Genomic DNA, 10,812 nt, shown 5'->3' on the forward strand with positions numbered 1-10,812 from the left:
AAATCCGAGCTGTGGGCCTACTAAGTTGACGCGTACCAAGGGCTTTGTCAACTTAGTCAATATAAACGATTCTAGCTGCAGTGATCGTACGATGTCCATCCAACAGCCGTAGTGCTTCTTCAACCTCTGGTCTCAGTGGCGAATCTAGCATGAAAATGAAGGGCAGGCTCAAACATCAAGTTCTAAGCCTAATTAGCAATTGCATTGTGATTCTTGCATGTAAAGCACAAAAAAATAATTGTTAAGTGGTATGGTTAGCTGAAATACGTTTGTGGAGGGTAGGCTTAAGCCTGATGAAGCCCACCTAGTAGACTCGCCACTGTCTGGTCTTCTTGCTCCAGCCGCCCAAAGCAGCGCCGGTCGTGTCGCGTGCTCCTGCCTCCCGTGGCCCGCTGTGATGCCGCGAAGGCCTCACCGCACCGTACTACTCCCACCGCTGGCCAGGCCATCCCTCTACTCACCCTCACCCCCTGTTATTATGCGGCGACGGCAGCCTCACACCGCAGCCGAACCAGTGAACCCTCGTACTCCTCTCCGCGTGGGCTTCCACTGCTGCGTCTTCCCCGGCTCTGCGTCGTCCCCTTCCCAGGCCTCGCCGTCGTCCAGACCACCGCCCTGGTGCTCTCGGCGCGGTGTGGTCAACGTGGTCAACGACCGACTTCCATCGGAAGAGTACTGTACGTGGAGAGGCTGACAGCTGGGTCCAGGCGGCCGCAAGGAAGTGCCTCCTTATTACGCGCAAAATAATTATTCATCCACCTGACAGCAGGGACCCACTGGATGGGCCACCTTATTTCGCGAAAAAAAAAATGTTTCCCCCCTGACTGCTGGGACCCATCGGACGGGCCACCGTATTTCGCGAAAAAAAGTTCCCCTCGCTGTCAGCTCGGACCCACCGGAAGTGCCTCCTTATTACGCACAAAAAAATGAATACTCCCCCTGCTAGCTGGGACCCACCATGTTGGGAGGCTGACTTGTGGGCCTACTAAGTTGACTGGGACGGGGGCCTTTGTCAACTTTAGTCAATATGAACGATTCTAGCTCCAGTGACCGTACGATGTCCATCCAACGGCCGTAGTGCTTCTTCAACCTCTGGTCTTCTTGCTCCAGCCGCCCAAAGCAGCGCCGGTCGTGCCGCATGCTCCTGCCTCCCGCGGCCGGATGTGCTGCCGCGGAGGCCTCACCGCCCCCTACTATTCCCACCGCTGGCCAGGCCCTGCAGCGACGGTAGCCTCACACCGCAGCCGAACCAGTGAACCCTCGTACTCCTCTCCGCTCGAGCTTCCACTGCCGCGTCTTCCCCGGCTCCCCGTCGTCCCCTTCCTAGGCCTCGCCGTCGTCCACCGCCGTGGTGCTCTCCGTGCGGCGTGGTCAACATGGTCAAGGAACGACTTCCATCGGAATAGTACTGTACGTGGAGAGGCTGACAGCTGGGTCCACGGCCACAGCCCATTTTTTTGTGATTTGCCAAGTAAGTCGCTTTGTCAGGCCTGTTGGGCTGCAAATCTTTCAAGATGAGGAGAGCTTTCATTCGGCTGGCCGAGAAAATGGCCCATTAATAACGAGAAATGGGTTGTACATTTTTAAAACACATCAAACCGGCAATTAGTTTCAAATATCTTTTTTTTCATTTCGAGATTTTATATTACATTAATTTTTATGCGTGGAGAATTTGTTGGATTTTATATTGATATACATTTATTTTTAAAATCAGTTTGAATGTGAGTCGAAACTTCGGGATTAAAAATAGTTCGGGCCGCACCGAAATATGCAAAATTTCATATAATTTCGAGGGTTTTTTGGAGCCCATATTCTTTTTGTTAGCATTTTTTTGCTAACAAAAAGAATATGGGCTCCAAAAAAACCCTAAAGAATTAGCAAATGGGCTGTAAATTATTAGAAATAATGGCAGATGGGTTGTATGCTGTTTTCCGCAGATTTGAGGCTTTCCTAAAAAAAGGTTGACGCACAAGCAGTGACTGTTGGATGTCCATCCAACGGCCGTCGTGCTTCTTCAATCTCTGCTCTTCCTGCTCCAGCCGCTCAAACAAGCACCGGCGGGACTGCCTGCTCCCTCCTCCCCGCGGCCGGCTGTGCTGCCGCGCAGGCCACACCGCCCCACCGTACTCACATTGCTGGCCTAGCCATCCCTCTACTAACCCACACCTGCTGTTATTCTCCGGCGACGGCAGACGAACCAGTAAACCCTCGTACAGTCGTACTCCCCTCCACGTGGGAAACAACTGCCGCGTCTTCCCTGCCTCCGTGTTGTTCCCTTCCTAGGCCTCGCTGTCGTCCACCGCACTGGTGCTCTCGGTGTGGCGTGGTCAACGTGGTCAAGGAACGGCTTCCATCGGACCTGGAATGTACGTGGAGAGGCTGACAGCTGGGTCCACGGCCGCAGCAAGGAAGTGCCTCCTTATTACGTGCCAAATAATTATTCCTCCACCTGACAGCGGGGACCCACCGGACGGGCCACCGTATTTCGTGAAAAAAATGTTTCCCTCTGACTGCTGGGACCCACCAGCTACATCTTCGCACGCAAGGAAGTTCCTGACAACCGGGACCCACCTGGTCGAAGCGTACGTAGCGTTGTCATTCTGGTCGCGAACGTGTACGTACATACTGGTCGATGTAGAGGCGCGCACGTGTCGTAGTAGAGGCGCGCACATAGCATGTACACATACGTACAGCGGCCAGGGTGCAAGAAAGAAAATATGGCCACGTATGTGTACATACGGACGGGGTCTCGAACGCCTATTTGCGCATACGTACGACCAGGGCTCGTGTACATGGCTGGGTCGGAACGGAGAAACAGCGTCGTCATCGTGTTCATGGGGAGGCAACGGAATGCGTCGTGTTCATGGGGAGGCAACGTAATGCGTCGTGTTCATCAGGAGGCAACGGAACGCGTGGGAGCCAACCAGCTGGGTCAGAATGGAATGCGTGGTCATGTTCATCGGGAGGGCTTGGACGGAACAGGCGATGGAAACGAGGCCTGGCGTACCGCACAACGGAGGAAACGGACCTCCTACGTTCGGAATGGGGTCCTGTTGATCGGGAGGGGTCTGGCGTACCGCAAAACGGAGGAAACTGACCGCCTACGGTCGAAACGGGGGTCCTGTTGATCGGGAGGGGTGTGGCGTACCAGAAAACGGACGAAACGGACTTGTGTTGGAGCGCTACGGTCAAAACGGGGGTCCTGTTCATCGGGAGGGGTGTGGCGTACCGCAAAACGGGACTCCACGGGATACTGTTCATCTCCACCGTCGACCTCCTCCAGCCTCCACGGGCTACCGTCGACCTCCTCCAGCCTCCACGGGCTCCTGTTCATCCAGCTTCCACCGCGCGCGACTACACCGGCTACTGTTCAACCACCCCTCCACGGGCACCCCTCCACCGTCTACTGTTCAGCCAGCCCTCAACACCATGGGGTCCTGTTCAACCACCCCTCCACGGGCACCCTCCACTGTCTACTGTTCATCCAGCCCTCCACACCACGGGGTCCTGTTCAACCACCCCTCCACGGGCACCCTCCACCGTCTACTGTTCATCAAGCCCTCCACACCACGGGGTCCTGTTCAACCACCCCTCCACGGGCACCCCTCCACCATCTACTGTTCATCCAGCCCTCCACACCACGCGGTCCTGTTCATCCAGAGGCAACGCCACCGCTCACTGTTCATCCAAACCCCCCCGCAACGCTCACTATTCATCCAATCGATCGGCTTCAGTTAGCAGCAGTAGCGAAGGAATCGCTCGATCGGGTTCAGTTAACAGCCATCGATCGATCGCTCGAGTTCAGTAATGCGTAGCCTGCAGTGCAATCACTCGGGTTCAGTTAGAGCCCAACGCCTCGCTCGGGTTCAGTTAGAGCCAACGCCTCGCACACACGCGCGTACATGTACGAGAGAAACGCGCATCGCTCGGCCCCCGACCTCCCACCGTAACCGGGAACTCCCCGAAATTTTCCTCCTCCTCGCTTCTACCACGGTTTTTTCTGTCATGGACAGCCCAAAGAATGTCATGCAGCTGCGTCTCCGGCCCGCCCAGGACAAAAAGCCCATTTTCTGTCATGATTTTTTGTCATAGAAGTAGGAGCCCACCACATCTTTGATGATACCGGGTTTTGTCACAATTATCGTCATAGAAGTGTCATATGTATGACAGAATTTTTTTTCGTTCGGCCCAAAATGTCACGGGTGTCTTTTTTTTGTAGTGTAAGCCGTAAAGCATGGTGCACTAAACTATCAAGTAGTCATCATATTGAGCTAGCCAAACATTCATAACTTCTGCATTTGCTCCTGCAATAGGTTTGTCACCTAGCGGTGCATCAAGGACATAATACTTCTGTGCAGCAATGAGGATAAACCTTAGATCACGGACCCAGTCCGCATCATTGCTACTATCATCTTTCAACTTAGTTTTCTCTAGGAACATATCAAAAAACACAGGGGAGCTACAACACGAGCTATTGATCTACAACATAATTTGCAAATACTATCAGGACTAAGTTCATGATAAATTAAAGTTTAATTAATCATATTACTTAAGAACTCCCACTTAGATAGACATCCCTCAAGTCATCTAAATGATACGTGATCCAAATTAACTAAACCATGTCCGATCATCATGTGAAATGAAGTAGTCATCAATGGTGAACATCTCTATGTTGATCATATCCGCTATATGATTCACGTTTGACCTTTCGGTCTCCAGTGTTTCGAGACCACTTATACCTTGAAATTTTAGTAAGGGATCATCTTATAATGCTACCGCCGTACTAAGCAAAATAAGATGCATAAAGATAAACATCACATGCAATCAAATATGACATGATATGGCCATCATCATCTTGTGCTTTTGATATCCATCACCAAAGCAACGTCATGATCTCCATCGTCACCGGCTTGACACCTTGATCTCCATCGTAGCCTCGTGGTCGTCTCACCAACTATTGTCTCTACGACTATCGCTACCGCTTAGTGATAAAGTAAAACAATTACATGGTGTTTGTATTTCATACAATAAAGCAACAACCATATGGCTCCTGTCAGTTGCCGATAACTTTTGAAAAACATGATCATCTCATACAACATCTTTATATCACATCATGTCTTGACCATATCACATCACAACATGCCCCGCAAAAACAAGTTAGACGTCCTCTACTTTGTTTGTTGCAAGTTTTACGTGGCTGCTACGGGCTTCTAGAATGAACCGTACTTACCTACGGCACGAAAACCACAACGGTGATTTATCAAGTTTGATGTTTTAACCTTCACAAGGACCGGCCACAGTCCAATTCGATTCAACTAAAGATGGAGAAACAGACACCCGCCAGCCACCGTTATGCAAAACTAGTTGCATGTCTGTCGGTGGAAGCGGTCTCATGAACGCGGTCATGTGAGGTTGGTCCGGGCCGCTTCATCCAACAATAACGCTGAATCAAAATAAGACATTGGTGGTAAGCAGTATGACGATCACCGCCCACAAATCTTTGTGTTCTACTCGTGCATATCATCTACGCATAGACCTGGCTCAGATGCCACTTTTGGGAAATGTAGCATGCAATTTCAAAAAAATTCCTACACTGACGCAAGATCTATCTAGGAGATGCACAGCAGGGAGAGGGGGAGAGTGTGTCCACGTACCCTCGTAGACCGAAAGCGGAAGCGTTAACTTAACGTGGTTGATGTAGTCGAACGTCTTTTCGAATCAACTGATCAAGTACTGAACGTACGGCACCTCTGAGTTCTGCACACGTTCAGCTCGATGACATTCCTCGAACTCTTGATCCAGCAGAGTGTCGATGGAGTAGACGAGTTCCGTCAGCATGACGGCATGGTGATGATGGTGATGTGATACGCGCAGGGCTTCGCCTAAGCACTATGACAATATGACCGGAGGAGTAAACGGTGGAGGGGGGCACCGCACACGGCTAAGACACAACTGTTGTTCTTTGGGGTGCCCCTGCCCCTGTATATAAAGGAGGAGAGGGGAGGAGGCTGGCCCTATGGGGTGCGCCTAGTGGGGGGAGTCTCACTAGGACTCCTAGTCCTAGTCGGCTCCCCCTTCCTTCCAGCGGAGGGGAAAAGGGACAGAGAGGGAGAGGGAGAGGGAAAGGGGGGCCGCGCCCCCTCCCCTACTCCAATTCGGACTCCCCATGGGGGGGGGCACCTCCTCATGGCCCGCCTCTCCTCTCCCCTATGGCCCATTAAGGCCCAATACTTCCCTGAGGGGTTGCGGTAACCCCTCGGTACTCCAAAAAATACCCGAACCACTCCGGAACCATTCCGGTGTCCGAGTATAACCTTCCAATGTATCAATCTTTACCTCTCAACCATTTCGAGACTCCTCGTCATGTCCGTGATCTCATCCGGGACTCTGAAAAACCTTCGGTCACCAAAACACATAACTCATATAATATATATCATCATCGAACGTTAAGCGTGCGGACCCTACGGGTTCGAGAACTATGTAGACATGACCGAGACACCTCTCCGGTCAATAACCAATAGCGGAACCTGGATGCTCATATTAGTTCCCACATATTCTATGAAGATCTTTATCGGTCGAACCGTAATGTCAACATACGTTATTCCCTTTGTCATCGGTATGTTACTTGCCCGAGATTCGATCATCGGTATCTTCATACCTAGTTCAATCTCGTTACGGGCAAGTCTCTTTACTTGTTCCGTAGTGGTTCATCCCGCAACTAACTCATTAGTCACATTGCTTGCAAGGCTTCATATGATGTGCATTACCGAGAGTGCCCAGAGATACCTCTCCGATACTCGGAGTGACAAATCCTAATCTCGATCTATGCCAACCCAACAAACACCTTCGGACATACCTGTAGAGCATCTTTATAATCACCTAGTTATGTTGTGAAGTTTGATAGCACATAAGGCATTCCTCCGGTGTCCGGGAGTTGCAGAATCTCATAGTCAGAGGAATATATATTTGACACGAAGAAACCGGTAGCAATAAAACTGAACGATCATTATGCTAAGCTAACGGATGGGCCTTGTCCATCACATCATTCCACTAATTATGTGATCCCGTTTATCAAATGACAACTCATGTCCATGGCGAGGAAACTTAACCATCTTTGCACAACGAGCTAGTCTAGTAGAGGCATACTAGGGACACAGTGTTTTGTCTATGTATTCACACATGTATCAAGTTTACGGTTAATACAATTCTAGCATGAATAATAAACATTTATCATGAATAAGGAAATATAAAATAATAACTTTATTATTGCCTCTAGGGCATATTTCCTTCAGCACCTAATTTCTAAGAAACAGAGGCACACGATCCAAACTATCGTGCCGAGTCATGTTAGAATTAGTACGGGCATATCTCCTTCACTCCACATTTAAATTAGCTTACCGCCAGCATTATTACTTTCTCATTGCAAGCCATCACAAACTGAAACCTTTTCGATTTCTCCCCAATATATGTGTCAGTTTAGTTTTTTTCAATGACTACCGAATGCCCGATCCAATAGTATATTATTGCCTATGATATTGTTTATCCCATGATCATGTGTCAAACATTTATGAATTTTTTTATCAAATTATTGAAAAATGGACTGGCGCAACAACGCACACCATCAATGATCTAATTAAATGTAAGTGCTGCCATCAGCTTAGAAGGTGGGGTAGATAGTGATTTTCTAATTTTTGGTTGCTTGAGAAATAGTTGTTTCCTAGTCGATCTTTCTGTATCATGGTAGTTTTTGTCTGCATTCATTATAAGTTTGAATTTAGTTCACCATAAGCAACATCTATATTTTATTTAACAAATTTATTCATGAATAAATTTAAAAAGTTTGCCCTAAACCATTTTTATGTTCATGCCAACTTAGCAATCTACTTACTAGAATTCTGAATCTAGCTCATTGCTACTTTTTTGGGTTCATGATAGGGTTTGATTTGGTTTACTTAACTCTAACAATTTGATGATCAACTAGTTATTTCTCAGACACCCTAATGCATTTACAAATACCAAATTTAGAAAATTTTCTGTCTTGTTCGCATGAAATTACTGATTTTTCATAAATATTATCTATCACTTACAAAATTACTATTTTGCGATTTTTTCTGAACAGTTCGAGGTGAGGTAACCATCTAAACTGCATGCATTGAACTGCATAACATTGACTGGTGAAGTTGGACAAAAAAATATGAAATCGTAACAAAACTGTAAAGAAGTGAACTTTCACAACAAGGTGAACTTCCCAACAACGAGGCAACCTTCCATACAAAAAAAGTAAACTTCCCAACAAAAAAAGAACTTCCCGAGTAAACAATAAATAAAAGAAGAGTTTACCTTATTTCTTTTGGTAAAGGTTATAATAGTCAATTTCGTGGGTTGTGTGCATTATATTAATGCAGTGGTTGGGAGATCAATGAACGAGTTCCTTGAAATGATCCCCTATGGTAGATGTGTACTGTTAGGGAATACATGAGAACAAATAATTTGACCATTAGTGACAATAACCTTTGTCATAGATAAAGACATTATAGATGGAAGCAAATAGCTACAAGTATTCAAGGAAATGTAAGACATTACGACAGCCGTTTTGCCACATAAAACTACGGGGTGCCTAGGAGTATTCTTGGGGTTTGATACAAATACATATTATATATGATTACATAAGGTACACATATGTGAGCTACTTATAGTAAGAGCATGTGGTTTTGCAAGTGTAATTCATCTAAGGGGAACACGAATAATTGGACGCACAAATAGGTTGACCTTCCTTCGAGCAGTGACTCCAAACTCCTCTGTCATGACCGCTTCGCCTGGTTCAACTCCGAGAGGCAGCTCCCAGTTAAAATGGTAAAGAAGGCTAGCCAAAGCAATCTCAAGGTTTGCATACGCAAAATCGATCCCAGGGCAAATCCGCCGCCCAACACCGAAAGGAGTGAACTCGAAGTCCATTCCTCTCAAGTCGGCAACACCCTCGCCTTCGAACCTCTCTGGCATGAACTTGTCCGGCTCATCCCAATACTTGGGGTCCCTAGAGAATGCCCATGTGTTGGTAAGCACAATCATCCCTCGTGGTACATCATATCCTTGAATCTTGCAGTCTCCCACACACATTCTAGGGAAGAGCACGGCAGGAGGGTGTAGTCGCAAGGTCTCTTTAATAACTGCCCTGAGGTATTGCATGCTCTTTAGTGCGGCCTCTTGTACTGTAGCCTGTCCTGCGAGAGCACAATCTGCCTCGGACTGCACGCGCCGCATCACCCTTGGGTTCGCCATTAGTTCAGCCATCGCCCATTGTAGAGTAGTAGCTGTGTCGAGTGCTGCACCAAAGACATCCTGTTGGGAGGGATACAAGCAAGTAATATCAATCAAAAAAAGGGCTGTAAAACTATTAGAGAGGAGGATATATGCGACGTATAAATTATACTAATAAGATAGCACGAGTTGTTTCTTAGATGGGTATATATAATAACCAGGCCTAAATATAAAGCCTTGGTTGTAACAAGAGAAAGAGAGACAAGAGAGAGCTTACTATGAGGAGTGCCCTTATGACTCCATCGGTTAGGGAGACTCGCGTAGTGGCATCTTTTTGGATCCTGAGTAACACTTGGACCATGTCCTGCTCGTGCTCGGCATCTCCCTCTCTGGCTGCCCTCCTCTCCTCGTGACTCTTGAGGATGCTGCCCATAACGCTGAACACCTCCTGACGGTGCCGCTCCGCCTTGCCGCCGCCGCCGCGCGGCACAAGTCGAACTAGCCACGACGAAGGGAAGAGGTCCCGGAGGCCGAAAATCAACGACAGGTCCATTCCTTGCTTGACGATCCTCAGAAACGTGGCCCTATCGGGCAGCCTGTCCCCAAAGATGGCACGCACCACCGAGTCTGTCACGAACTCTTCCAGCCGCTCGCCGATGTTGACGAGTCGACCGTCGGAGGTCGCCTGAAGCGACGAGACCAGGCGCGCCGCCTCCTCCTCGCGGATCCGTCGGAATGCCTTGACTCGCCGCGCGCTGAGCAGCTCCATCATGAGGATCCGGCGGAGCAGCCGCCAGTGGTCGCCGTAGGGCGCGAAGACGATTCCCTGGCCGTGCCTGGAGAGCTCGTCGATGCCCGGGCTGCTTAGCCGCGCCGAGAAGGTGGCCTCGTTGCCCTTGTAGATCTCCCTCGCGGCCTCGGCGGAGGAGACCACGATGGCCTCGCGCTCGCACACGCGGAGCAGCATGAGCGGGCCATGGCGGAGGGAGAGGTCGCGCATGATGTGGTGTGGGAGCCCGCGCAACAGGTGGTGCAGGCTGCCGATGATGGGAAGCTGCCACGGACCGGGAGGCAGCTTCGGGCGGGGACGCCTGGTGGCAGCGGTGGCGGCGGCGCGTAGGGCGGCATGGTAGAGGAGAGCCAACAAGATGCATAGGGCCAAGTGGTACGAGTAGTATGGCAGCTCCATGTGCGCCAAAGGGTTACGCGTATCTACAACAGACTAGCAGACCGAAGCATGTCCATTTATTTATAATGGTCGTCAACCCGTGCAACTGCACGAGCTAGTATTATTAATATGCACACACTTTTATAAACATGTGTAGAAACTTTTAATAGCGTTGTCTTTAATTGAGAACACTTTTTTAACATTCTTCTGTTATATATTACATGAGATAGTTTCTCTTTGTTATTAGTCATGGAAAATCAATTATATGTTGTTTGGCCAGAAAAAGCAGCACGCGCTATGCAAAAACTCACCATGTGCACAAACATTGCAGTATAGTGGCCAGTTCTCTCCTTTGGAGCCAAGTGGCAATCAAAGGTGAGAGTACA

General features: G+C 48.8%; 1 protein-coding gene across 1 annotated transcript; it reads right to left on the reverse strand.

Moving 5' to 3' along the window:
* Positions 1 to 8,670: 8,670 nt before the first annotated feature.
* On the reverse strand, positions 8,671 to 10,447 carry LOC125532882 (desmethyl-deoxy-podophyllotoxin synthase-like). The gene is made up of 2 exons (XM_048696756.2): positions 9,536 to 10,447; positions 8,671 to 9,339 (listed from the first exon to the last, which is right to left on the reverse strand). The coding sequence occupies exons 1-2, from the start codon at positions 10,445 to 10,447 to the stop codon at positions 8,725 to 8,727; spliced, it is 1,527 nt and encodes a 508-aa protein (XP_048552713.1). The 3' UTR covers positions 8,671 to 8,724.
* Between the last annotated feature and the right edge of the window lie 365 nt (positions 10,448 to 10,812).

The sequence above is a fragment of the Triticum urartu genome, chromosome 7A (genome assembly GCF_056163025.1).
Source record: "Triticum urartu cultivar PI428250 chromosome 7A, HENAU_Tu73, whole genome shotgun sequence".
Classification (NCBI taxonomy): Eukaryota; Viridiplantae; Streptophyta; class Magnoliopsida; order Poales; family Poaceae; genus Triticum; species Triticum urartu.

Coding starts and splice junctions, on each gene's coding strand:
- LOC125532882 (XM_048696756.2), bottom strand. CDS start 10,447: ATGGAGCTGCCATACTACTCGTACCACTTGGCCCTATGCATCTTGTTG. Junction 9,340..9,535: donor TCATAAGGGCACTCCTCATA/GTAAGCTCTCTC, acceptor CCCTCCCAACAG/GATGTCTTTGGTGCAGCACT.